This window comes from Rissa tridactyla, chromosome 10 (genome assembly GCF_028500815.1).
Source record: "Rissa tridactyla isolate bRisTri1 chromosome 10, bRisTri1.patW.cur.20221130, whole genome shotgun sequence".
Lineage (NCBI taxonomy): Eukaryota > Metazoa > Chordata > Aves > Charadriiformes > Laridae > Rissa > Rissa tridactyla.
This window is the reverse complement of record NC_071475.1, coordinates 264529-291373: the sequence shown is the minus strand read 5'-3', so window position 1 is coordinate 291373 and position 26845 is coordinate 264529. Positions and strand designations below refer to the sequence as shown.

At 45.1% G+C, this 26845-nt stretch overlaps 3 protein-coding genes across 12 annotated transcripts in view; 1 reads left to right on the top strand and 2 right to left on the bottom strand.

Annotated features, from left to right (window-relative positions):
* The window catches only part of FANCD2 (FA complementation group D2), a 52380-nt gene extending 46797 nt beyond the window's left edge, over nucleotides 1-5583 (bottom strand). Inside the window, exons 1-6 of the mRNA XM_054216645.1 lie at nucleotides 5211-5583; nucleotides 4083-4184; nucleotides 3205-3336; nucleotides 2522-2589; nucleotides 1578-1681; nucleotides 971-1034 (exon numbers count right to left, since the gene is read on the bottom strand). Of these exons, the coding sequence (XP_054072620.1) occupies nucleotides 971-1034; nucleotides 1578-1681; nucleotides 2522-2589; nucleotides 3205-3336; nucleotides 4083-4161 (447 nt within the window). The 5' untranslated portion in view covers nucleotides 4162-4184; nucleotides 5211-5583. The remainder of the gene's footprint in view (nucleotides 1-970; nucleotides 1035-1577; nucleotides 1682-2521; nucleotides 2590-3204; nucleotides 3337-4082; nucleotides 4185-5210) is intronic.
* Nucleotides 5584-5697: 114 nt separating this feature from the next.
* Nucleotides 5698-11473, top strand: EMC3 (ER membrane protein complex subunit 3). Of its 2 annotated transcripts, none has more exons than XM_054216656.1 (8): nucleotides 5698-5949; nucleotides 6113-6170; nucleotides 7074-7167; nucleotides 7894-7998; nucleotides 8673-8754; nucleotides 8906-8985; nucleotides 9579-9661; nucleotides 10194-11220. In XM_054216656.1, the coding sequence occupies exons 1-8, from the start codon at nucleotides 5795-5797 to the stop codon at nucleotides 10494-10496; spliced, it is 960 nt and encodes a 319-aa protein (XP_054072631.1). In that variant the 5' UTR covers nucleotides 5698-5794; the 3' UTR covers nucleotides 10497-11220. The 2 variants fall into 2 exon arrangements, with proteins under 2 accessions (XP_054072631.1, XP_054072632.1); XM_054216657.1 differs by lacking the exon at nucleotides 10194-11220 and adding an exon at nucleotides 11227-11473 and having other exon boundaries at nucleotides 5702-5949.
* Nucleotides 11474-15581: 4108 nt separating this feature from the next.
* The window catches only part of USP4 (ubiquitin specific peptidase 4), a 46147-nt gene continuing 34883 nt past the window's right edge, over nucleotides 15582-26845 (bottom strand). For 3 of the 9 annotated variants that reach the window (XM_054216646.1, XM_054216648.1, XM_054216649.1), the window contains 9 exons: nucleotides 22117-22308; nucleotides 21469-21551; nucleotides 20311-20526; nucleotides 20162-20232; nucleotides 19472-19587; nucleotides 18474-18623; nucleotides 17690-17793; nucleotides 16046-16134; nucleotides 15582-15922 (listed from right to left, as the gene is read on the bottom strand). In XM_054216646.1, the coding sequence (XP_054072621.1) occupies nucleotides 15821-15922; nucleotides 16046-16134; nucleotides 17690-17793; nucleotides 18474-18623; nucleotides 19472-19587; nucleotides 20162-20232; nucleotides 20311-20526; nucleotides 21469-21551; nucleotides 22117-22308 (1123 nt within the window). In that variant the 3' untranslated portion in view covers nucleotides 15582-15820. Of the gene's footprint in view, nucleotides 15923-16045; nucleotides 16135-17689; nucleotides 17794-18473; nucleotides 18624-19011; nucleotides 19204-19471; nucleotides 19588-20161; nucleotides 20233-20310; nucleotides 20527-21468; nucleotides 21552-22116; nucleotides 22413-25658; nucleotides 25794-26845 lie in introns of those variants that run through there. The other 6 variants (XM_054216647.1, XR_008468766.1, XR_008468769.1 and 3 more) reach the window with 6 other exon arrangements.

Below are 26845 nucleotides of genomic sequence, written 5' to 3'. Positions count from 1 at the left end.
AGGCCAGAACATGGGGTTCACCTGCAATATAGGACTGAAAGCAGTTGTCTTTGGAGCCACATTGGGAAAGGGGAAGGGAAAATATGCAAGAGAGTACCATACATCATCTTACTGTCCCGACATTTCTTGAACCTAGAGGCTGGTCCTTGTACATTTTCCCCCTTCCTTGGCTTATTCTGTTGCCTCAAGGTAACACAGAGGAAGCGAAGAGAAGACCCACTGTCCTTTCCCTTTTCCATATCTGCTGCTAGCAGCTGCAGAAAGGGGAGATGACTGATTCAAGGGGTAAACAAATCAAGGTCCCTGCTATACCCAAGGAAGTCTTGGAAGGGCCTCTGCCCTTTCATATGGATTGGCTCCATGTAAACCCTTGTTCATGGCTGTAATTTATACGTTTAAAAAATTAGGTTAGAAGGGAACTTTGGAGGTCCAACCCCCTGCTCAAAACAGGGCTAACTATCAAGGTTAGATCAGGTTGCTCAGTGTCTTGCCCATTTTTGAACGCCTCCAAGATTCAAGTTCCTCCAATAATGGAGTTTCCACCACCTCTCTAGCCTTCCTGTTCTAGCACTTAAGGAAGACATTCTCCACAGTGGAAGTGATTATACTCTATCAGTGTCTGCTGGTTGACCTGAGCCATCATCTCTCATCCTACCCCGATTCACCTTTGAGAAGAGTCTGGCTCCATTTTCTCTACACCATGCAACTAGATATTTGAAGATCAAAAGATCTCACTTAGTCTTCTCTTCTTAACACTGAACAAACCCAGTTCCCTCTGTCTTTTCCTGTATGCCATGTGCTCCAGGCCCTGAGCATCTTTATGTCCCTAAAGAAACAAGAAATTGGACATTATTCCAGCCTGCAGCCTCATCTTCTTCACAACCAGTTCTATTAATCTTCTACTTACATAAGCAGAAGGATCCCTAAATAAACAAACACCACTGTAAAGAGCAAACTAAGATGTCCATACCTGTAAGACCTTAATTCCAAGAAGCAGTTTAATGAGGCTTTCACAATATGAGTGCACCAGAGTCCTGCAAGATGAAAGATTCCACTACAGTTGTATTAAAAATGTGCGAGGAGAACAGGCTGTAACTCTTCCCATTACTGGTTTGGTTTTTAAAAAAAAAAACCAAAACACAATACTCTTACAATGACTTATGGTAACGTATGGTGACCCCAGACACACACAAAAATTAAAATTCTACTTTAGGTCTAAATAAGTTTACTCTCTACATGACCAGTGTGAGCTGGAAATGCAAAAGTCTCTGTGGTTAAGCTTTATCTCCTGGAAAAACTGTCAAGACAGCTGACCTTCACCAGCCTTGGTTCCTGACATAAAATGCCATGGAGCCCAAGGCACGCCATGGGCAGCTAGAAAATTCTGTGACTTACCACTTTAAACTTATTGCTATTAAATAGCAATGTATTACACTAGCCACTTTTGCTTAAGAAACGAGTCTTACTGTGATTCAGCAGGAGCTATGGTCTTTCCCTCCACTCTGCTCAACATTATGTGACAATTTACTAGAGACCATCTCTGACTGAAGGGTAAGATAAAATACGTTTTCTCTGACCTCGACCCCTCAGTCCGTATGGGAGTGCACGGCAAGAGACAGTTCTTGAACTGGTTTCTGTCCTTGATGTGAGATTCCAAGCCGCTGATAAATTGCTTCACAACCTGCAAAGCAGAGAGAAGTTATCCACTTCCTGAAAAGACGCCCTGATCAACTGCTGTCTTTTAGGACACTCTTTGTGAGCAGATAAGAACAGTGAAGAGCTAGCAGACAGACAGAAATTGTGATGGCAGGAATACTGGATAACAAATGAACTCTAGTCTAAACCATTTCCAAGCGGAAACACTGACTCTTCTACAAAATAACTCTAAAGCAACAGTCTCACATTTTGCTTTGATTTAAAAGAGCTTTACCTTTCTTCCAGTTCTGCTGAGACAGCAACATTAATGTGACAAGAGCTGCACCAAAAAAGCATTTGCAGTCAAATCACTGGCCTCAGGACTCTCACGCTGGGCTTGTTGACAGGAGAGGAGCACCACATTGTGGCAGTTTTAATGCTGCCAGGTCCCAGCAACACAAAACCAAACACAGCTTCCACTAGAAAGTTAAGCAAGTGACTTTTCTCCTTTCGGAGTCTTTGTCTATTGAATAATATTGCCAATTAATTACTTTGTCAGGGCATGGCGGCGGAAGTGCAGAACTTTTGCTTGGAATTGTGTGAAACCAACCTTGGAGCATGCACACCAAAGCTTTAACAGAGGCACGCTTTTTTTCTGACTATTCAGATGTAAGAGGTGAGAAGAGACAGACGTGGCAGAAGGACAATGGTACCAAAAGGCTGGAACAGCAACATTGAGAGATTTGGAGAACCCGGACCACAGAAATCCAAGATAAGCTACTGTGTTCCATACTTTTATAGGGGCCTAGCAGCAACATTTGCATCTTTTGCTACATAGCAAACAGTTTTAAAGCTGGCTTCTGCCAAAGCATAGTCTCTTACTTACGCCTGGGTAAGTAGGGTGCTTCTCCAGGGCCAGGCAGAGCTTCTTCTGGAAAGTCATTTGGTCTACAGCTAAGGAGAAAGTTTAAGAAGAAAATAAAGGACCAGACACATTTTATCCATACATCATATCAACAGCAACACTAAATGCAAGCTCTCAAGCCCATCTACCAATACTTCTGCGTTTGCTCTATTGAGAAGTCCAGTTAGCAAAAGCCTGAATGGTATCACCACTCGTGCCTTCTCCGGTCTGGTCTGAGAGTAGCTAATAGCATTAAAAAGGCTTAATACACACATTCCTGAAGGCCTTGTCTGAGCTGAAAGGCAACATAACACGTTCGTTTTCATGTTTCAGAGCTCCTGCCTCTGTAACTCGACACTGTAGTCACAGATGCAGTCTAATCTTATTCCATATACCTCAAATAATTTTTCGGAAGTCTTCTGGCTTAGCCTGTATACACCCAAAGAGCTGGTATAATGAGTTTATGTGATGCCCTGAATACAGCAGAAACTGTGCAATTCAAGAGGTATATGACAAATAAGAGGCCATATGAAGGTTTGCTTGAACTTTGTAACAAGCTGGCTCAAAAATTTTTGCTCTGCAAGTAAAATGCATCTTTACTTTGCACCAGTCATCCTTGCAGGTTCTCAGATACAGAGAGAGCAACTGGAGCAGAGAGAGCATACCTATTTCATTCTGTCCCTCGCCAGCTTTCAATACAATTCCTGATGTTCTAAGGAGCTCTTCAAAGACTCCCTCATTCTCCAGTCCACCATGGGCAGAGTCCTTTTCCTTAGAAATCCGTGACTTCTTTGTTTCTGAGAAAACAAGACATGCTACATTAAATATATGCTGCAATAAAAATAGGAAGGATATAAACAACTAATTCAAAATTAACCTTCTAGTAAGAAATTGGAGGAAAACAGGAATACGTTTATGGGACCAGACCAACAAACTGTACTGCTATTTGAGAGCAGTCATTAGCTGACTCAGATGCCAATCTGCAGATCCTATAAAGCATCCCTGCAGCATCACACCAGGAAAGAACGTTTCTTACTCTCCCTTTTTAGTGACAGTTAAAATACATCTTCAGTGGCTTACTCCTGTGAGAGACATATCCACTAACAGACTATGAGTAACGCTAGTGCACATAGTTTCCTCTGGTGTGAAAAACACGAATTTAATATAGGTTCTCCCAGCAGGCCTGTCTCTTACATATCCACCCCTCTGCTAAAGTGAAAAATAACTATCTTCCCTCCAGCTACATAGAGAAATTACTTTGGTTTGATTTCTAGATAGCAGTTTTGATCAAATGTGATGAATCTGCAGACTCTGAAGGCAGTGAAGCTCAAATGGTAAATACTGATCAAAGGTACAAGAACAGACCGACTGAGAAAAGATATGGCACTGTCTTTAGTGTTCTTGTTTTATTGTGATTTAAAAAGTGTTTAAAGATCAACAGGGTCATTAACAATTAGCATTATCAAAACTGTAATTTTGGCCTTATCCCTGCCTGGGAGCCGCTGCCTCTACCAAAAGGTCTCCATTCCCCATAAGACTATACCTGAGCACCTACTCGGCAAGTCCGCCTTGCAGCTCTCTCCGGAAGCATCAGTTTTTGACAATTTCCTTTTTGAAACCATGGTAACAAAACCTCTGTTGCTGCCTATAAAAATGCAGGAAAAAGACAAGTGAGCAAAGGAGACATTACTTTATGCAGGGTTTTTTTAAACAAATCTAGAACGTGTTAGTGAATAGTGAAGGGGAATGCTCCAGAAATTGAAACTGCTCAAAGAACAGCAGATTGCTAGTTAACCAGTATCACACCACATTTTTCTGCTGTACCAGTTGAGATTTTAGAGCTTGTTATATTTAAACAGCATAATACATCACTTTTTCTAAAATTCTCATAAAACAAGGCTTGTCTTTTCATTCAGATGCCAGGCACATTAAATGGCAAGTCAAAATGAGTAACTGGGGTCTCAGATGGCATCCACTCGTCTAAACTTGTGATCCTCTCCCCATGCCCAGACAAAGCTACAAAGGATTAGCAATTAGCGTTCATGAGCCCAGCCACATTAGCCAGCCCCATTCACGTTCCTAACCCGATACATCTGCAGGTTCTGTCAGGACAAAGCTCCATCTGACTCGTCCTCTTTTAGCGGGTGGCAGTGATTAAAAATAAATCAGTAAATCTTGGCTCACCTTTAAAAGTTAAAATTATTTAAAGAAGACACTTGATCACCTCATGCTCAATTTCAACTATTTGGCAGAGGCTATTAAAACGAGTTCCATAAAGTATCATAGAATCATTGAATTGCCTAGGTTGGAAGGGACCTTTAAGATCATTGAGTCCAACCATTAGCCTAACACTAACAAAAAACATCACTAAACCATATCTACCCATCTTTTAAATACCTCCGGGGATGGCGACTCAACCACTTCCCTGGGCAGCCTGTTCCAATGCTTGACAACCCTTTCAGTGTGAAAATTCTTCCTAATATCCAGCCTAAACCTCCCCTGGTGCAACTTGAGGCCGTTTCCTCTTGTCCCATCGCCTGTTCCTTGGGAGAAGAGACCGACCCCCCCCAGCTCCACCCTCCTTTCAGGGAGCTGTAGAGAGCGAGAAGGTCTCCCCTCAGCCTCCGCTTCTCCAGGCTGAACATCCCCGGCTCCCTCAGCCGCTCCTCACCAGACTCCTGCTCCAGACCCCTCACCAGCTCCGTTGCCCTTCTCTGGATGTGCTCTAGCACCTCAGTGTCTCTCTTGTCGTGAGAGACCCAAAATTGGACACAGTATTGGAGGTGCCGAATACAGCAGGAAAATATCAAAGTGGAAGAATTAAAAAGAAATAAATGTGATGAGCCTTGGGCAGCTCATCAGGAGCCGCGGTGCCGACTGACAGACCGAGGAGGGCCGTCCTCTCCTCTCCTCTCCTCTCCTCTCCTCTCCTCTCCTCTCCTCTCCTCTCCTCTGTCCACCGGCTCTCGGCTCCTCGGAAATTCCTGTGTCCGCCAACCGACCCCGCCGGGGCGCTCTCGGGGCAGTTCGGGGCTCGGAAAAGGTTCGTCACCTTCAGCTTGCTCTACCCTCCGCCTCCAGGGCCCCGCCGCCGCCCAGCCGCCGCTCGAGCTTCCCGCCGCCGGCGCGCCGTGACGTCCTTCCGGCGGCGGAGGAAGGGCTGGGCCCGGAAACGGAAGTGGAGCCGGGGCCTGGGGGGGCCTGGTGGCGGCCGGAGCCGGAGCTGGGGCCGGGGCCGGTACCGCCACCGCCGCGATGAGCGAGCCCGAGCTGCTGCTGGACTCCAACATCCGGCTATGGGTGGTGCTGCCCATCGTCTTCATCACCTTCTTCGTGGGCATGATCCGGCACTACGTGTCCATCCTCCTCCAGAGCGACAAGAGGCTCACGCAGGAGCAGGTGTCCGACAGGTCAGGGCCGCCGCCGGGACAGTGCTCGCCTCGGCCCCGGCACCCCTGGCCGCCTCGGACCTGCCGCTGCCTCACACCGGCCTCTGCCCGGGCTCCTCCAGCCCGGGGGCGGCGGCAGGCCCGCTCCCGCCGTGCCGCTAATGCCGCATGTCTCTTTTTCCAGCCAAGTCCTGATTCGGAGCAGAGTCCTGCGGGAAAATGGAAAATACATTCCAAAACAGGTAGAATCATAGAATGGTTTGAGTTGGAAGGGGCCTTAAAGATCATCTAGTTCCAGCCCCCTGGTGAGGTCACCTCCCACTAGGCCAGGTTGGAGGTGTAGGGAGATGCTTGAACGGCTTTATGCTTCACAAAGAGGATAGCTCGCAATCGAGCACAAAGCCAGAAGTTGTGTTAGCAGGGTGCCGCGGTTAGAGCTGCTCTCAGGTGTCGGGCACCTTCTGCACAAGTATCCCGTGGGGTCAGACAGTCTGGATGGGGCTTCCCCAGCCCAGAGTAGTGTCCAGAAGTGCAGTGCTTAGGAAACCTGGACACAGGACCAGTGTATGTGTCTTTTCCCTCCCGTTAACATTGTCTTTCACTACTTGGTGTTTTAACTGCGTACTACAAATGAAGTCTGCATCCAAACCATCGTGTTTAATATCTGCCAGGAAACATAGGGGGATTTAATAAAAGCTCATGATAACTAGGGAGTCATACAATGTCAGCTATAATGTTTGCTGAACTAAAAATCAGTCGCTTGTATTGGCTCAGTTGCTGACAAATACATATATCATAAAATCTGGAAGTCAGCTGAGGGGAATGAAAATGCCAGATATACTGGTATCAGTGCTGAGCCAGCAAGAACTTTGTACAAAGCACTAAAAGCTCTTTAATTAATGTGGATTCTTCAGAGAATTCTTAGAATTATTTTAAGGATTTTAGAAAGACAGAGAGCTGGTACTCTGGATCCAGGGAAACCTGAAAGTGAAGAGCTTTAGAGTGTACAGGCAGTGAAATACCTCTCCAAGAAAGAAGGCTGTGGTATGAATGAGCTCGTAAGATGTCTGCATGTCTGAGCAAGAAATAACACTTCTGTCCTTTAATTTCTTATGGTTTTGGCATCAACTCTTTTTTGTTTGCAGTCTTTCCTGTCCCGGAAGTATTATTTTAATAACCCGGAGGATGGATTTTTTAAGAAAACGAAAAGAAAGGTAGTGCCTCCTTCACCAATGACAGGTATGTTAAGGTACCATAAATATAGCTGGGCAGAAAAACGATAACTTTCTGCCAAGGTAGGAAGGTGAATCAGCTTCGCAAAGAGCTCAGTGAATGTGAGGGAGGGGGTGGGACTGTGCAGCTGGGTATTGGGGAGGAGGGGAGAGTGAGATCCCTCTCTTTGGTAGCAACATGTCAGGTCACTTCATTTTGCTTAACTGCAGCCTCCATCTGCCTGCAGCACCTCACGAGAGCATGACCACCTCAGTGTTGCCAGAAATGGGAAGTCCTGCTCTCACACATGTCCTTTTGTCAGTTTTTTGCACCAGCTCCTGCAGGACCTTCTCTAAACTGGTGTAACTTATTAATGTGGCCAAAGACCTCAGCAGCAAATTAGCTGGATAATTCATTGTCTCTTTTCTACCTAAATCAGCTTACAGAGGGGTCCAGCCAGTTCAGAGATCTGGAGCAAGGGATGGGGTCAGAGACAAAGCAGCTGGGGTCAGGCACAGCAGAGAACACAAGATCCTTTCATCAGCAGCTGCCGCCACCGCCATGCTGGCTGCCCTTGTCATTTTGCAAAGTATTCTACAACAGTAGAAAATAATAGATGGGGGATAGACAGTGGGATAGGGCTGTTATCTCCTATGCAATTTCTTAATTAAAATAGTTGACATTGGTAAAGTAATCTCTTGTTTCCCTTTATTGTGATATGCTGCTACTTTACATCAAATCTTTGAATTGCAGATCCTACCATGTTGACAGATATGATGAAAGGGAATGTAACCAATGTTCTGCCTATGATCCTCATCGGTGGTTGGATCAACATGACGTTTTCAGGATTTGTCACAAGTAAGTGTCTGGAATAACACAGCCCGTGGGTCGGGCCATATCAGAGATTTGCTGCTCTACCTGAAAGCAGTCCATTGGAAGCAGTGTGAATTTGGCTTGTGGCACTGCCGCTATTCACTCCGTGAACTGCATTGATTTGCTTGCCCCATAGCAAAGGAGGGAAAATGTTTTTCAGAGTACCAGCCATGGTCACAAAGAAAATAGCTCTTGTATTCGGGAACAACTGTAGTGGCAAAACCAATACTTAAATTTATTAAAACTGCCTAAACTTCAAGTTAATACAGTAGATTTTCCTCTGAACCTATCCAGGGAGTTGGTTACTGTGTAATGCAGGGTGTACGCATCGAAAATACTTCCTTAAATACACGGTTCTGTTTCTTTTTCTTACTGTTTATGTGATAACTGTTTCCTTAGTGACAGACATTCTCCTTCACGGTCACTGAAACAATACGTGTGATGGTTCAGCCATCTGATTAAGTTTCAAAAAGTCTTACCATATTAAAATAAATACAGAACTACAGCTTTTTCAAAAGTACGTGTTAACTTGTTATTGTATGCATTGCATTCAGACTAGATTAGGTTTAATAAAAGAACTACCTACTCGCTTTGCCATTTGCTTTGCAATTATCTAGTGTCACTTTGTGAAACTGGGTTTGTTTTTTTTTATCCTGCAGCAAAGGTCCCATTTCCTCTGACACTGCGTTTTAAACCAATGTTGCAGCAGGGAATTGAACTGCTCACTTTAGATGCGTCCTGGTAAGCCTGTGGCCTGAGCAAGCAAGGTCGAACATTCCCTTGGAAAATTTTGAATGTGTTAATAACCCTTGAATGGTCTGTGGGTGCTTCTGAAATGAGATCACAAGCCAGCTTTGAACTGAAATCAACCATGCTTGTTCTGATTTATCAGGGTGAGCTCTGCTTCCTGGTACTTCTTGAATGTGTTTGGACTCAGAAGCATTTATACTCTCATCCTGGGCCAAGATAATGGTAAGATGCTGTGATTTCTGTGAGAAAGCTGACGACTTCTTCCATGGGATGACTCCTGAGGGAGGCTGGGGAAGGATTTCTAAACTTCCATCCAAAAAGCTCTTGAGAACCTCTCTTACTTCTGTGAGGTTACTGTCCACTGGCCAGGTTGGGCATCACTTGCAGCAAGCACCCAAATCTTCTGCACCAGGCATTGGCTAACTGCTCATGAACTTGAATGGTAATTAACCCATGCTTTCCTTACCGTCAAAGTGGTGTGCAGAAATTTTGGTCTCAGGCTTGCTTTTATTTCTAGCAAGTATCAGTTTTAAGGAAAGCTGCAATGATTTCTTAATGCTAGATGCGGGGCAGAACAGATACGGTTTCTGGGAGTATTTTCCTCATTTTGTCTGCATATTTTATGTAAATTTTAGCTAAGATGTAGGGGGTGGGAACAAGATGTCTTGCAAGAACTCTTTCTGGCATGTTAGTATCGCATTCTCGGTGTTTTTGCAACATTCTAGTCTACAGCTAGAAACCAGCCTGGTGGCACTGTGCTCCGAGAAATGCTGTTTAAATGACACAACACCCAACCTCGCATTTATCTTTTGTAGCTGCAGATCAGTCTAGGGTGATGCAAGAACAAATGACGGGGGCGGCAATGGCCATGCCAGCAGACACCAACAAAGCGTTTAAGGTACAGTATTCCCACCTGCACTCCTGCGTGCTGTGAACTTACAGGAGTGTAGGCTGTCTGTAACTTGGCCTCTCCCTGTGTCGAGTAAGGGAATTGCTCTGGATTCTTGTAGCTAAGATTAGAGCTGACAAGTGATGAAGGGTATGGAAGTTGCCCTGGGTCTGGCAGAGCCCTAATACCCTGAAGTAAACCTGATTAATTAGTCATCCCTCATACAAAAGCTGAATTCATGTGCCATCTTCTGCTTTTGCGGAGGAAGATTTTTGCTTCCCTTGAGATCTAGCTCCAAAGCAGAACCTGGCTCCCAAAAAGCTACGTTAATAGTGCAGCTGAGCACAAGGCCAGCAGGCACATGATGGAGCTTGAGTAAGAAAATCAAGTAAGTGAGTTAGCTCAACTGAAAATCTGTCAGGGTCTGACTGTGTATTGAAGTTCTCCTAGGCAGGCTCCATAGGCACTTGCTTATTAGACTGCCTCTACCCTAGTTTAAGCGTGAAGGAAAGGTCCTGGTTTCTGCTTTTCTGTACTGCAGCAGAGATTTACCCACACAGAACCAGCTGCCTGGGAAGTGGGGATGGTCTGCTCCCACAGCTTCTGGTGTTCAGTAACCTTCCTGGTTAAACAACCCCACGTCACCCAGCCAGCGGCGCAGGGAGGGAAGAGGGTGGCTGCAGTTTGCAGCTCTGCTGGAGCAGCGACTGTTCTGTCACAGCCGGTCAGCGCTGAAGTGCAATGCCGACCAGAACCACGCGCTCTCCTGGCTCCCGTCCCTCTGCTTCCTTTCTGGTACTGGATATCCAGAGCAGTTTTGCTGTTCAGCCCCATAGGGACCTAAACCTGGAACATGGTCCCCAGCAGGAACAAAGCAGGAGAAGCGTTCTGGCCAAGAAAAACAAATCTCTTGATGGACGTTGCATGACGTGATTTTTGCAGGCTGTACACAGCTTATTTCACAGTACTTAGTGGAGCAACACTTCATGGAGTAAGAGGGGGAGAAAGAGATTTGTATTCATGGGTGGTGGAAAACGAGTAGTGGGGGAGATAATTCACATATTTATGATGAAATTCTGTTCTTAGGTCTTGGGGTGCTACAAACACCTGGCTTAATGAATTAATAAACTCTGCAGCTGCAGGGAGGTTGTTGGTTGCCTAATGAGGCGCATCATGTCTGTGATCAGTTGCAAAATTTTTGGCCTATAACTGTTTTTTATCAAATGTCTCTGAACTAAAGAATTAAGTAACCACAAAGCACTTGACCCCCCCAGACAGAACTGGCTGTGTTTCTACAGACAGCTGTTTTCAAATAAATGCACTATTCTAGAAAGTTAGAGGGTTTTCAAAAAGCAAATAATGTAATTTTTCTAATTTCGATGATGCACATATATTGACCAACATCTAATACGCAATTAAGCATAGAACACTGATGTCAGAGTTGACAGGATTGATTGCCAGGTTTTTAATGGAACTTGGGTTTTGTTTCAGTTTTAAGGGAAGCGCTGTTTTGTGTAGTTCTTAACTACCTTAATACTATGTTGCTTTCCTTTCTCTGATTATTATTGATGCAGACGGAATGGGAAGCTTTAGAACTGACAGATCATCAGTGGGCCTTAGAAGATGTAGAAGAAGAGCTCATGGCAAAAGACCTCCACTTTGAAGGCATGTTTAAGGAAGAGCTTCAGACCTCCATCTTCTGAATTTGAGAATACACTTTTGTCTCTTCTTGTAAAAGTAATTTGAAAAGAAATGTTACTTAAAACTATATAATGTATTTTAGCAAGGCTGAGAATAAAAGAAAACACACCATGTTCAGAACTGCAGTTACCTAACTCTGATTTGAGCCAAAGGCTCTTGGTGTGGGTTTCTAGCTGAAGCTCTGTTTCTCGTCCTGGGAAATGTATGCTGGAGGGAAGACCTAAAACTTCTAGTTCTAGTACACAAACAGAAAGTGGTGGTTGTCCTTCCTCTTTATACTTTTTTTTTTCCTGTTACAATAATCAGGGTTTGAAGCTTTCTCAGGAGAAGACAAAAGCAAGAGGGAGATACTCACTGCTTGCCCAAGGCAAAGCATGGGACAGCTCACCTTCCTCGCATATCCAGGCCTGCACCAAGGCTCCCCACTGCTGCAAAATCCCAACTGCTTTCCTCTGACCTGGTCAGCCTGCTGGTGGACACACTGGTGGTCACAGGAGCAACTTCTGGCCTCCTCTTGGCTGTTTTTGTTCCTGGGCAGAGCAGCTCCTCAGCGGTCTTTGGGCAGTGGGGAGCCAGAATTGGCATTTCTATGCCGAGGTAGCAAGCACACAGACTATTCCCCGTTAATCTAATCCTTCCCAAATCCATTTCCATTTATTAGCACCTCAGACTGCCTGCAGAGCCCCTCCTGCCTGCCACCCTCAGCAGGAGGTACAGCTAGCAAGGATGCCTGGCTGTTCCCTGAGGTCCCCATCCAGTTATTTACTGTGCCAGGTGGGGAACATGGCTCGTTTTAAGCCTCCTGCGTGAGCATCTTCCTGTACTGTAGAGAACAGGGAGCAACTGCTCCCACCTTGTCCTTCTGCAGGAGCTCCTCACGTCTCTCTTGCCCAGGGTGAAAAGTCCTAACCCAGGGAAACACTTCCATACTCTGTAGCTCTTATTCCCCCCCCTCAGTTTTTATTCTGAGCCCTTTTTTTCAGGGTGAAATTGCACGCCTTCATCCAGGCAGGAGCTAAGCCAGGACTGAGACAGAGCCTGTTTTCTGTTCTTACCAAAATCATCTTCCCTCTGAACAGAAGCCTTAGCTCAGAGATGGTCTTCTCTGCCTCAGAGACCTCTTTCCTGAACGCAAGTAACAGCGCTTCACTGACAACACAACCAGGGTTTCAGGTTATTTCCCCCCCGCTTTTGCAATGGGGAATTTCATCTCGCTTCATGCCCTCGGCGTTCTTGCACAAGCCACTCCTGCAGGCCTGCGCACAGGCTACCCAAACACCTCCGCATCCCAAAGCTGCCACTTTGCTTTCCCTCCTTCCCGCGAGGGGTTTCAGGCCATGCTCTGGGGGTCAGCATTTCACAGGGAAGCTCACCACCTGCTCTTCTACAGCCAGGCTCTTCCAGCCCTCCCTCAGGCTCCTCCACTGTTACACTGTAATGGCGACGTGAAGACTTCAAACCTTCCTACGGGGGCTCCGCAGCCTGCCTTGACCCGCGAGATTTTGACAAGCGCCAGATTCCTAGCGCACGCACTGATGCGAAACCTACACAAGCCTGTTGCATTTAACTTCCTCAGTCTTTTCCAGCCTGCTCTCGGATACTTGTTCAAGGTTACCTTGAGGAGGAAATTGCAGTGACTGCAGGGCAACTATTTCAGTGTCAGAGCCACAAACAGCCCCGATCCCCTGGAGAAAGCAGGCAGAAGGAAGGCCAGGAGCACACCCCCCCCGAGATCCATGGAGGAAGAGGAACAACGAGGAAGCCGTAGCTGAGGCTGCCCAGCACCACAGAAAGGCAAGGACAGGTTTCGCTACAGCACCAGGTATCAGCAACACACAGGCGAGAAAAGGCAACCCTGGAGCGAGCAGGAACTCTCAGATGTATGGAGCGGTGCAAGAAAGGGCTGCTCTTCTCCCAAATCCCCACTGGCAGAGCAGGGGCTGGCTCTGCAGGACTCACCCTCCCCAGCCAAAAAAAAGCTCCTGGAGCCCCAGGCCTCCCCACAACCAGCAGTCTCAAGTCACATAACAAAAGCTGAAAATACAACAAAACCCAGTTTCAGTGCAAACCACTCTTTAATTTTCCTCTTTGTACAATAGAGCCAGCCACTTACAAAGTGCTAGTCTAAAACCCAGGTCTGGTATTACAGCACACACACAGCCCAGAGGCAGAGAAAGCAAGAGCTGGGCCACTTCTGCAGTACAACAGTGTGTTCAGCATCTGAGCATCGGAGATTTAGTCCCACTGATGCTTTTCTCAGTGTCAGCACAGGCAGGCAGGCAAGGAGGAGAACAAAGGCTATTTCAGACTGATTTTTTTTCCTTTTAAAAGGACCTTTTACTCCCCTCCCTTTCCCCTCTTCCCCATTTTGGAATGTCCACACAATTTTCTTTCAGTGTAAAATGAACAAAAAAATGCTGATCAGAGTAGTTCAGTGCAGTGCTACAGCTTAAAACTTGCTTTTTGGATGCTCCCCTCAGTAACGAGGAGGGGGGAAAAAAAAAATTAAGAGACATAAAAATCCCAAACATCCCCAAAACCATAACAGCAGAAACAATTCACATCTCAAAATTCAAATTTCAATGGTTTAAAAGTAGAATTCTGCAGAAGGGGATCACAGCACCAGCGTGCCAGCTAGCGTCAGCCCTCCCTCCCCCCATCGCCTGCCAGGGCCCCGGCCAAGGCCCCCGGCGCTGCCCTCCCTGCCCATTGCTCCCAGCGGGACAAGGCAGCGGCCACCAGCAGGGCTTTTGTTGGGCTGTGGCACAGCAGAAGTGCAGGGATGGGCACACAACAATTTCCTACAGGGCTTCTTGCCGAGAGCTGTGCAAAGGGAAGTGAGCCGGCGTATTTAGGATTAAATGGATGACCACTGTTACGCTGAGCGTCAGAACATAAGGTTACGGTCAGCAATGAAGCCAGAGGGACTGTGCACAGAGGACCAAGTGGCTGCAAGCACGCATTCCAGGGGGGAAAGCGGGGCGGTAGCCTGTCTTAGCCTTTTGTTCTGCCAATGCACTTGGCTACAAGAAGGAAAACCCCTCCTGTTTGGTTCAACACCTTGAGCTAGATCTTTCCCTAAAAAACACAGACTAAGGCTCTAGATTTTTCCCATGGAAGATCAGTTCTCCACTGAGGACGGACCGGATCTAGTGCTCACAGGAGTCCTCCTTCAACAAGAAAGCTGGACAAGTCCTACAAGTAACACAGTCAGTAAAGGAGGACAGAGGGAAGAGCATTTGCCAGCTATGCTGAAAAGATGGAGCAGAACTACTGAACAGCTATGGCAAAGAGACCTTGGACAGGCCCAGCGCACCTGCAGCCTCGCAGAAGATGATGGGGTGGGGGATCTGAAGGGCAGCACTCAAGGGAGGAGGAGAAAGGCTGAAAGAGCAGTCCAAAAAAAAAAAAAAAAAAAGACAAGAGAAAAGGCTAAAAACCTCAAGCAATCCTTTGAATTGGGCTGTCATCCTTACAGGTGACAGCTCTGGGGACGCAGTGCTGAGCTTTACTAAACAAAAAGCTCTAAGGAGCCACATAAATGAGGAAAAAAGGATAAAAACGCTGCCACTGCACAAACCATAGGAGAAATGGTGGAGGCAGAAAAGCACTTATGAGCGGCCTAGAAGTGAGGCGTGTAGGAGGTGGATGGAGAGGACAAGAAATCACCAACCTCACGGATGATTGTTTTCTCTGCAGAAGAATGGGAGCCAGAACAGCTTTATCCTGCGTCGCTGCGCGGACCAGCCTGCACGCATTACATCCACACAGGCAGGTAGGATTCGCTTCTGGTGAATTTCCTACATTACAAGATTCAGTGTTCACGTGACAAAGGCTGAGTCAAAACTGCTCAGAAGAGTCTCAAATGCATCGGTGAAAGGATACGACAGAGAAAGATCTGCTGCGCAGCAATGGGGCCAAAGTACAATGGCACAGACAGCAACACACAAGCCAGGTATACAAAGATTTGAAGTCAGCTTCCAGAAAAGATGCAGCAAGCCTCCCTGACACAGGCAGGGCCCAACAGCAACACCAGAGGGCTGGCAAGAAGCCCCCATGCCGATTCACAGAATCGTACCCACCGCCTTCCTCCACGGGCCCCGCAAGGCTCAGCTGTGACCTGGCCTCCAGCTCAGGCTGTGCTCTCCCGGCCCCAGCTACAACCCTCAGTCCAAGACCCACAGCCCCAGCTCAGCCCCAACCCCTGCCTCTAGCCACACAGCTCAACCAGATTTTAAAAAGAACTTTATTGAAGCTCCAATATATATTATTTTTGGCCTCTAAATACCCAAGTGTCAGCACCTACTCCTGGCTCTCCAGTGCTATTCTGCAACTCCCCAGCACTGAATCTTTCAGTGCTAGATTTTCTGCTTGACTCCTACAGAAGGAAGAAAAATTTTCAGATGCCTCAGGCATGGCTTTAGAAGAGCAGCCGCTAACATGGTGGCCGAGTGCTGGAGGTGATGTTTAGTTGGTATCCATGCCGTCGCACTCTTCTTGGGGAGGAGATGGGGCCGTATGTTCCTCACCGTTTCGGCGCTGATAAAACAGCACATACGCAGCTTTTGTCTATCAAACAAAGAAGAAAACCATCTGAAACAATCCACACAACTTGGCTGGAAATATAACACCCAAAGCGGGGAACCGCGCTTTCAGCACAAACGCAGGTTTAGCCTCAGGCCCAATACTCACCACTATTTGGTCTTCTGAAGCCACCGATACACTGCTGTCATCAAAGTAGTACCACTTGTCATTCACTTTGTTCTTTGCGTAGGCAGTGTCTGTCAGAAGAAACTGCCGCTCAGTACTCCAAGGAAGGCCAGTAGGTAACACCACGCCAGCTGCGCTGCCCTAGCGACGCTCAAGGCTCAAACTGAGCGTGCACAGGAGGCCAGGAGCTACCTTTGACGTTAACTGCCCCAAACCTAGTTCACCAACACACACATCTTGTGGAGCATGACAGCTGGTCCAGCTAGCCTAAAACCATGTCCCACATACCAGACTTACCCCAGTATCTGAGACACTGGGCAAAGAAACTTAGGAAAAAAATTATAGCTTTCTCTTCACCCCCCTTGAGCCAGAGCTTTCCCAAACACACAGTTTAAGACTCTGCATTTTCATATGAAAGAGAAGTTTTCTGTTCATGATGGATATGATCCAGTGCTTGCAAGAGTCCTCATTCAAAAAGGAAGTTGGACTAAAGTCCTGCAGTCTCTTCCAACCAAGACTTCTGTGACTAAGATCTCCAATCTCAAAACATATCTGCCTTCAGCTAATGCTATCCTACAGTGACATACCCTACGAGTGACGCACATATACTGCCAAATGGGAGTTCATCCTCCTCTCATAGTAAAATGCTTCTGGGTGGCTCTAGAAGTGTCACCTACAGCATGGATCTGCACAGACACCTGACAGAGGGAACTCCACTTACAGATGCATTTCTTCCATGCTGCAACAAAACCATTAACAGAAAATACAGTCTTGCCATATATAACAAAGGGTGTTTTTTTTCCCCTGATGCCATGACATTTTCCCTGCTACATAAGCCCTTGCTGGTGCAAAGGTGGAGACATTCTACCGCAAGCTAACGCCAGCTGTGCAACCAAGGCTTGTTTTAGAAAAAGTCTGGAACAAAGGAAAATGAAAGGAAAAGAAAAATCTGCTTTGAAGTGCTATTGCAGCAAACAGAATTCAGGGATAGGAAATGCAGAAAGGCACTAGACCCAGCTTCCATGACAAGGTATGCCCTCTGCTCTGTCTTCCTGGCCTATGGGCAACTGCTGCTTGTCAGACCTTGTCTCACCCCCACTAAGGGAGTCTGGCAAGCTCCTGCTTGGCTGGCTCGACTGCTGTCAGTCTCTGCTCTGCAGCTGTAATGCTGCGCCCACACTGGACTATCAGTTGCCCTCTGGCATGCTGCAGGGCAAGAAGCTGAGTCTTGGAGCTGAGCTGACAGCTTACACCAAAGACTCTCCCCAGCACTCTGCAGTAAGGAACGCCTTTCCACAATTTCATGTTCGGTATTGAAAAGTCTTGACTCCACTCATCAGCTGGGGAACACCATCGCACCCTCTAATGACTGCTAACTAAGGTCCCACAGGCAACAGAGTTAGACCTTGGGTAGCTGCAAACTACACAAACTGGCTGGCTGCTCTGCAAATCCTAACAGGAAGGACATTGCCTTCCAATATGATACTCATCTGCAGACAGAACACAGGTAAGTTTTGGACTAGACAACCTTGGTGAGGGCTGCTGCAGGTCTCCAACGCACACAGCCCTCCCATGGGCCCTCTGCCTGTATGTCCTTGCGTACAAAGAACAGAAGCGGTTACTCACAGTGGCCTACGCCCATGGCTCCATAGTGATTGGAAACTGCAATGAGGTCATACACGTATGAGCCTGCTCTTGGGTCGCAGACAAACTCGGACATGTTTAAACCCCTGGAAGGAAATCCAAAAGTATCAGTACACCACTTTCTAAGAAGTGATGCATGACACCAGTGAAGCTCTGCAGCACTGGTGGAGGAGCACTGCACTCTGCTGCTCAACAGCTGGATGTTGTTAGTGTAAAGACCAGACACATTACCCCTCCCACACAGGGCAGGTCCTTGTAAACACATCAGGCACTGCCAGAAGATTTAGAGGGAGGTGCTGAATAGAAGAGTTCAGAGTGTCCCTGTGTAGGCACGAAAAGCGTAGTCGTAAGGGATACGCTTCATCCTGCAGCAGGATGCTGACAAGCAGAAGCAGAGGAACGAGGCAGGCTTTCACCTTGTACTTGTGCAATCAGTACAAGTGCAGCTCTGCCTAAGAAATTTGCTAAATTCTCTGTAGAAGTTCTCTTGGTTCAGCAGAATGACAAGGTTTTAACCTAACTGCAGAAGAAACAGTACCTACTAATAATCAGATGTGTAGAATCTATTAAGGTTAAGATTAACAAAAAAAAAAAAACACCCCAAACCCCCAACCAACTCAAGCCTGCTGTCTTGCAGTTCAAACCCAGAAGACAGAGCTGTTGCAGTTACAGCTCTAATAACAAGCCCACCCAGCAGTATCATCAGAAGTAGATTTCTCCTGACCAGCTTCTTCAAGCTCTTCCTAGCCTGAGGGAAGAATCCTACCTGATGGGGAATTCCACAACAGTGTCAAGTTTGTCCCTCCAGTATCTGCTGTACGAGAAGCGTTTTAAATGCACTACCAAAATCCTGGGCAAAGACCACAAGTCAAACTTCTTTGTGGCCTGTTGATGCTTCTTACAGTTAGGGCAGTACCTGAGGAAAGAGTGACAAACAAGGAAATGAATGACTACATTAAAAGAAAAGCTTCTGGCCTTCTATTAAAAGATGCCTCAACAGCACAGTACAGTCCCTGCCTTATCGAAAGCGTCTTGGCTGTGGAATACGCAGGTGAACACGCTTCTCAGAGGTTTCCAAACTGCAACTTCCTTTCACTTTATAGCCAAAATGACCTATGGCAAGTGCGTTAACTGAACGGTGTACGAAGATTAATTTTTCTTTTCAGATTAAAAAAAAAGTTTTAAAGATTCCATTCTTCTTTATTATCTCCTGTTGCAACTGTTACCTGTTTGAGCTGCAAATGCATCTATAGCATGTAATTGGAAATCAATAATAAACAATCACCTACTACACTATAAGTTACCTTCTTATACAGCTAGCAAACAACTCCCAAAGATCTTCTGCACACACAGTAATCACATTTTGGTCACTTAGGATCCACTGTACCCTCTGCATTAGGCATTTTCAGTAGGAATTCTTCAGGAGTGGTTCAGGATTAAACCCTAAGGCAGCCACATGCTTTCACTCTTTATTACAACAACTGCTTCTTCTGACACTGTCCGGAAGGCAGACATATGCTGAGGAACTAAAAATAGCCTCATCTTTGGAAGCTATCTTTGGAATCTTTTTTTTTTTAAATAAAGGCAGGAAAGAAATACTTTTTATTAACACGTCTGCAGGCTATTTATTGAGTCAATGACTTAACACAGAACTGACAGACTTCTCACAGACGAAGACAAAAGGACAGACCTGGGAAATTATCAGAATCCCATGACAAATATTGTGAACTCAAGTAGTTAAATGGGGCAGGCAGAGCCTCTTACCACGGGTCATGTTCACCAAGCGTTTCCATAGTAGTGAAGAGCTCTATGCAGTCTCTGAGGGCTACAATAGCCTTCTTTTTCTGTGGTTGTAGCATACTTTCATGTTTTTCAAATGCCTAGCGAAAGAGATGTGTGCTTTATTCAATTCCACGTAGTCTTTAATCCTTGGCATCACAAGAAGGAACATGCTCACCTTTCACCATGCTGCCTGTTTCTGCCCACCCCCTTCCCCACCCACACAATCAACTCAAGCTTCCAGCCACTCCTTTCTTGTGTTACAAACAGTCCATAAGAGAAAAATATATGTTCTTACTTCAAAGTTGGTGGGTTTGGGGTTTTTGCAGAAGAGTAACAACAGGTTATTCTGTTACAAAACACAATCCAGCAGACCTCTTACAAAAAGAATACAGAGCTTTTTACTAGGCACTATGAATTCTGTTTCAAGTTTTCTTTTGAGTTTTGGAAGTTTGTTTTGTTTGAAAACATCTGCTTTTCAGAACACACTGGAAACAGTTCAGCAATTATAGATCTACAGACCTCATCACTAAAGGATTTTAAGTAAACATATCTAGTGCTGGTGACTCCAATTTTTATGAGGGGAGCTACACCTACATTTCACCACTTAGTGTAATCTTTTAAGTACCACGTAAGTTTACATATAGATTACTTATGAAAAGAGCATACTACAACCTGTGCCTCCTGTTCATCAAAAAGTAGCCTCCGTGTATCAGAATCCCAGTCAATAGCAAGTGCAGAAAAAGCTACAAGAAAGACAAAACATTTATTGCAAAGGTGTTAAGGGGAAGGAAGAAAAAAAAAGATACCAAGACAATAATTACCATTCAGCTTTAAGATTTTCCCTTCTACAATGGTGTTTATCTCAGAGGTTCCAGAGGAATTCACGAGGCTAAAAGTGAAATGCTGCTTCTTGCAAGGCTGCAGGTCTCTTGCTGGCTCGATCTGCATACAACCCTCAGAGTGGCAGGGATCAACCTCTGCCAGCTTTTCCTTGCCTTCCTGTCCGCCATCCTGATGCTCCATCTCTTCAATGTCACCTGGCAAAATTTAAAACAAGCACAATATTGAAGAACTTCAGTGAAAGTTTAGACTGACACCTCATACAGACAGCCCTTTGCATGAGCCTGTTATGTCACACACTGATTACTCAGAAAGTAATGAAAAGACACACAGAAAAAGAAGTCTCTGCATGCTAACTGCTACACCTGAAGTTGTATTTTTTCCTTTAGCAGATGCCAGGTAATGTGGTGGGTTTTATATCCTAATATCAGACCTGATGGAGAGTGCTCAGTACACAGAAGGTTAATAATTGCACTTTGTGACAGCACACCCTAAGAGAGAATCAGCAAGGTTGCAGTTGGGTGTCTTCACAGAAGGCAATGTTTACGTCTCCAGGAAATTTATTTTCATTCTTTGGGAAAAACAGGCAGATTTTTTTTCCCCATTTAACTTGTTCCAGTTGTTACTCTCACAGCAGCATAAGTGAATGATTTCAAAGAGGAAAGGGAAACATACATTTGCCATCAGTGTCAAAAGCTTCCCTGTAAGCATCTAACCTAGAAATGAGACCTCGTGATTCTAGGTCCATGAACAGAAAATACCATTTCCACTTTATTTCTCCAGAACTTGTCTTTGTGACCTAACGGGCCTGTTTTCATCACCAAAGAGTGTATTTGTAAAGGAGTTGCCTCTGGAGGGAGGCACCTGAACACCTAAGCAAGGACTTCCCTAACATCAGTCAAGATGAACGCACATCACACTTTGTTCTCCTGCTTACACACATCTGACCTCCCTTGGAAGGAAAACGGTCTACAAGAATTCTCACCATCACATGCAGAAGTCCCATGCAATAGCACGGTGTAACCATTGTGAAAAAACAACCTGCTAGAGCTTAAGCCAAATACACACAGCACAAAACAAATGCTCATAAAAGGCTTTAAGTGCTGAAAAGCTTTCAGCCAATTTTGAAAGAACTTTACCTTCAACCACACCATTGGAGCCATTGCAGGTTCCCTTGCAGGGTGTAGAGTATTCTTCCACCAAAGGGAGTTTCACATAGCGGCTAAACAGAGAGAACATGTTTATCACACAATTGTGTCGAAGCTGTACATCGGAACAGCAGCAGCACCCCTCTCCATCATCAGTTCTTGCCATCCAATCCCCCTCAGCAAACCAGAATCTACCCTGTACAGCACCATTTACAGGCCACGAGCTCTCAAAATGAGTCAAACAATTCAGTAAGTCTCGACTCTCACTGCTTGTTCCAAGTTTTACTGGCAGTAGATGGAAAAGGAAAAAATAAGTTATGGTGGCCCCATCTAAGAGCCCTGAGAACATGGCCTGAGTTCTGCTCCTGACCCATTTTGCAACACCAAGCAGGTAGCTTCCCTTGTGACCACCACCACCATTATCTTACAGCCGTCTTTTACAGAGCCCAAAAAATCAGGACCCTGAAGTGTCCCTGGGGCCTTCAGACACTAATGCAATGCAAATCCTGGTTTATACACCACACACAAATCAAGGAAAACTCTTCCCTTTAACAAGGGTGCAGTAATCCCATTACAGTGTAATCGAGTAAGTGACCACTAGAACTTTGCATGGGATTGAAAGGTACAGTCATGACTTACCTGATCTGCTCCAAAACCACACTGTACAAGTGATCCACAGTGAGCTTGTGTTTCGGCACAGATATTAATAGGGGCTGACCAAAGAGTATGGTCCCTGAAGTATTGCTGGATTGCCTCATTGTCTTTTCCCGAAAGTAAACAGAGAGAGTAACATACTCCGAGCCATCCTCACTTGGCTTGCAAACTTCATATCTGTTCGAAAGACAGGTATTTCCACGGGTTATTTCCACTGCCAAGAAGCACAGCAGGTAGAACCAATATGAACTCAGTCCAACAAGTCTCTCCACCGGGTCCTCCTGAGAAGGACAAAAAGGGGTTGTACTCTGTCTTCATGCTACAGACAGGCAGTTTCCTGAACACTTCTCATGGCACACAATAGGACAGGATACATACCTACCACCGACTCGACTGCCACCTTCCCTCTATTTACTCCTAATTCACATCCCTATTACCACTCACCTCTCAAGACATTACCCTGACAACTATATGTTGCCTCAACCAGATCATGGCGTCAGTGACAAATACTAAACGCACTTTGAAATACCTCAGACAGTGTTTGTTCCCTCTGGAGAAAGAAACCCTCTTAATACCTTGGGTCGTGCATTCTCTTGTACAGTTAATGGCCTGAGCTCACATCACTAAGCAGCCAACATTTCGGAAAACAAAGAGTCTGGAAACATCTGCTTCACAGAAAAATCCAAGGTCAGTAAACACACAAGAAAAACATTCTGAAAGAAAACAAAACCTCTCTGGAAAACAGCGAGAAGACTGAGACACAGCTTGTGCCACTGGGCAAAACAGCAAATGAGATATTCACAGATGTCAGAGTCAAAAAGAAACCACGTGGTCCAATGCTATCACAGTGTTCGCTCATGATACGGATTTTATGACTATTCATTACAAGAGATTCATTTTCAGGAATGCCAAGTCACACTGCTCTTTAGTTTGGTGAGTCACCTCTCCCAGACTTATCTTAAAACTGAAAGAGAAAGAAAGACTTAATGAAAGATGTCACTACACAGAATGATCAAGACCACAATCATGTATCTGAACGTACCAACTCTTCACAACTTTAGACAAGCTACTCCCCTTCTCTCAAGAGCCAGGAAACGAGATTTATTTTTTTTTTTTATTCCTGCATTCAAAACATCCCTGTCGAATAGGGAGGACAACAAATTTCAGAGTTGTAGTTCTGCTCTTAAATAAAAAGGGATCACAGATTGGGGTCTGCACTGAGTCAGTAGAGTACACAAAGAAAATTATCCTCTCAGAGGATCTCATCCCAGCCCACCAAGAGCATTAGAGACCAGAGTCAGCATAAGACAGTCCAATGCAAATGGCTGTTGAGGTTGTCTATGCTGTCAGTGCTATTCAGCTGGACACCAGCACTGGATACAGTTTGCACCTTCTAAAGTTTCCTGAGAAATAGCACCACAAAGGGATGAATTATTTTACTTAACACTGTTTAAATAACAAAAGACCATACTCAGTTCCAGAACATCATCTGCGATTAACTCCAGGTCCTATGAGACCCTTAGACTGCATTCCTATAAAACAGATCAGTACACGACATGAACGTATTCCTCACGCCACCTACACTGCTCTGCAAGCAGCAATTACTGCAGCCCCCATTTATACTCCACCCTCATGCACGTCCTGAACAAAGCCCTGCCCATGCGACGGAACAGAGAGGACAGAAAGAAAAAGCTAAGTATTACCCATACACAGGTGTCATCCATCACAAAAAGCCAGCATGCTGTACCTCTATAACACTCTGCAAAAAAGCATCTCACACACTTTTCACTGAAAAATAACGAATTTGGTTAGTCAGGTGCCCCTCTACCCATTCCACCTCAGAACAGCGTTTACGTACTAGTATTAGAGGCAGACAGAATCAGGAGCTGTCATTTCCCAAATCTCTACAGCAAGAGCCATCCCTTCCCCAAAAAAAAAAATACTAATCTAAGATAAAATACTTTATCTATAGTTTAAGGAAGGCTATGGAGCTGATACCAGGAATTACTGGTCAATAAAGTGTACTTATGTATCTTATAATTTAATTGAAATAATAGAAGATAAAGATGATGCTACACCAGACAACACAACAGTTTTAGAAGTCAGAAGTTCAGAAGCTTAGCTGCTACCACACTGTCAGATATTGGCTGGCTGCCTTTGCAATTCACGACAACTCTGAAAATTGTCTGAAAACAGCTAAGCAACAGGGTAAGACTTAACCAGTCTTCATCAGCATTATGAAGGCTTCAGGTCTGTCGTTATAATTCAGAAAGGAGGCAGTGAGCAATGAAGGAGGTCACTTTTGTTCCCTTGCAAACTTAAGTTAAGCAAGAGCACAGGAGCATGACAAGCTACAGAAAGACAAGGCAGATCTACGTGAAAGGGCACCGAAAGCAAAAAAATATTCTGAGCTAAACACAAGGCTAATATATATGTTGTACGTTATTGAAATATTCCCTCACAAGTGCTGGGATCTATGATATTAATTCCAGCTGGAAAACACTATGTGGATCACAAGTCAGTCTATAGGAACAACCAAGAAAAGAAGTACATTTTGTAAAAGAACAGAGAAGGGTAGAAAAAAAAAATGCCATTGCAGAAGCCAACAAACATGCATCTAAACAGGATTGCTACTGCACAGCAACGCAGAGATGCTGTTGTGCAATTACAATAGGTTCAAAAGCTGACAATAAGAATGAACAGAGGACTGGAAAAAAACAGAGTGAAAATGCCGCGCACATTCTGATCTCTTCAAGGAAGTGGAAATATTCCTAATCTGTTTGCTTTCTTTCATAATACCAGAACATACAGAAACAAGTAAACCGAGAGGTAAGAAACTGCAAATGTAACTTTTCCAGACAATGGGCAGTTTGCCTTGTAGCAGCTGGTCATCGGATGCTGCCAGCCTTACAGAAAAGTAAGATTAAATAGGATGAGGGAATTCAACCAGCAAGATTTTTCTAAAGCTTTAAAAAAATACAAGCTCATTTTGAAAAGGACATAACCTCTCATTTCAAACAAACACCAATTTCAGCAAGTGAGAACAAACTTCCTAGGCAAGTCTGCTACAAGATCTCACACATCTCAAGTGTTTCATATAAAACCACTAGACTAGCTGGTTTGCTGACCTAACTGACTCAGTTCAATAACTGCGGTAGCCTCAGTCACATTAACCAACCTGACATTTCTGCAGCCGATTATGGTTTAAGACCATGAACTCATCTAAATAAAAGACACAGCATGTTGTAAGAGAAGGCAGAAAACACAATATGTATGTCAAACTAAATATATCTTATTCAAATACGCACACTTTTATAGGTTAAAGGTGACCTGCAAATCAATTTGTGAAACTTTTATCAACGTAAACAAGACATACTATATTATATGCCCCATTAGCCAGGCTAAGAGAACAGGGGTATCTAGTTTATCCATCAAAACATTTTTCTTCTTAGGTCTTAAGAACTAAGAAGAAATACTAAGAGTGATACCCTTGAAATGAGCTGTGGAGTTTGTTTTCAAGTCGTACTTACCTGACCCCTCGTAGGCCGGCTCCAAGCTCCAGCGGGATCCCTGGGTGATGCGATATCACCAGCATGGTGCATGTGTGGGTGTTACATTGGAGCGGGAGCCGGAGGTCCTAGCGGGGCTGGGCTTCACCGAACCTAAGAAAAAGAAATAGTAAGCATTTCGGTTATGTGCTGAATGTGTTCTCTGCTTAGCCTGGAGAATGAGAGCATTCAGCACAAACATTGAGCTAACATCGTCAAATTGATTTGCAGACCACCTTTACGTCAGTGACTTTTGATCACTTGCCACAGATCTCCCTGTCCTTTCACAGAACAACATGCCTCCAGAGAAACACTTACAATGCTGTGAGAAGTGGGCTAGGCCCGCCGTTCTATGGCTGCACCGCGCCTACACATCGTGCCAGCGGTCTTGCTTCAAGTCTTACACCAACCTCCTTTATTTCTGTAAGCATCTTGCCTCTTCTCTGATGCTAAATATTAACACAGCTCCCATCAGGGCTACACCATGTTTCCAAGCTTGTCACAGTAAGAAAGAGATGAGCGCAAAGCCTCATGAAAGAATGGGCTTGGAGAATTCTAGCCCCAAATCCTCCTCCCCTTTCAGGTGACCTGGAGAAGACAACGCATAGTTTTGTCCTTTTGTGTAAAAGGAGCCAGGTTTGCTTTAGAATGCATATGAGAGTTACATGAAGTCACTTAAATACCTAGAAGCCCAGTAACATTCACATTTCTTCTTTTTGAAGTTTTACTATCAGAGGGCACAACAGGCAAGGTACAAGAACAGATGAGCCAGAAATTGAGGAGCTGAAAGGGAAAAATATATCTTAGCGACTCCCCCACCCCCCCCAGTTACTGTCCATCCAGCTTAAATTCCAATTCTTCCCACTGCTCCCTGTCCCCCACCCCAAGATTCAGCATCTCCCACCACTTTAATGGGACAGGAAAATTCACAATGCATGTCTCAAGATGTCCCAGGTGCTCAGTAAAATAAAAAATATCACAGAAGGCTCAACATGTCTTCCCTCATATCCCTACAGTGGAAACAGAAAAAAATACAGCTTTTTCAACCACTGAAATCACCTAAAACAGGTGCAAGCTCAGTAATCTATACATCCCACACATTGTACATTTCACAAGTATTCATCAACAGTACAGTCTAGACTACAATATCTGTGCCTGACAACCAC

Excerpts from the sequence above, each read along its gene's own strand:
- EMC3 (XM_054216656.1), top strand. The coding sequence starts at position 5,795 with ATGAGCGAGCCCGAGCTGCTGCTGGACTCCAACATCCGGCTATGGGTG. Across the intron at positions 7,999-8,672 it reads GTTTTCAGGATTTGTCACAA|CAAAGGTCCCATTTCCTCTG; the intron begins GTAAGTGTCTGG and ends TTTATCCTGCAG. Across the intron at positions 9,662-10,193 it reads ACACCAACAAAGCGTTTAAG|CAGAGATTTACCCACACAGA; the intron begins GTACAGTATTCC and ends TCTGTACTGCAG.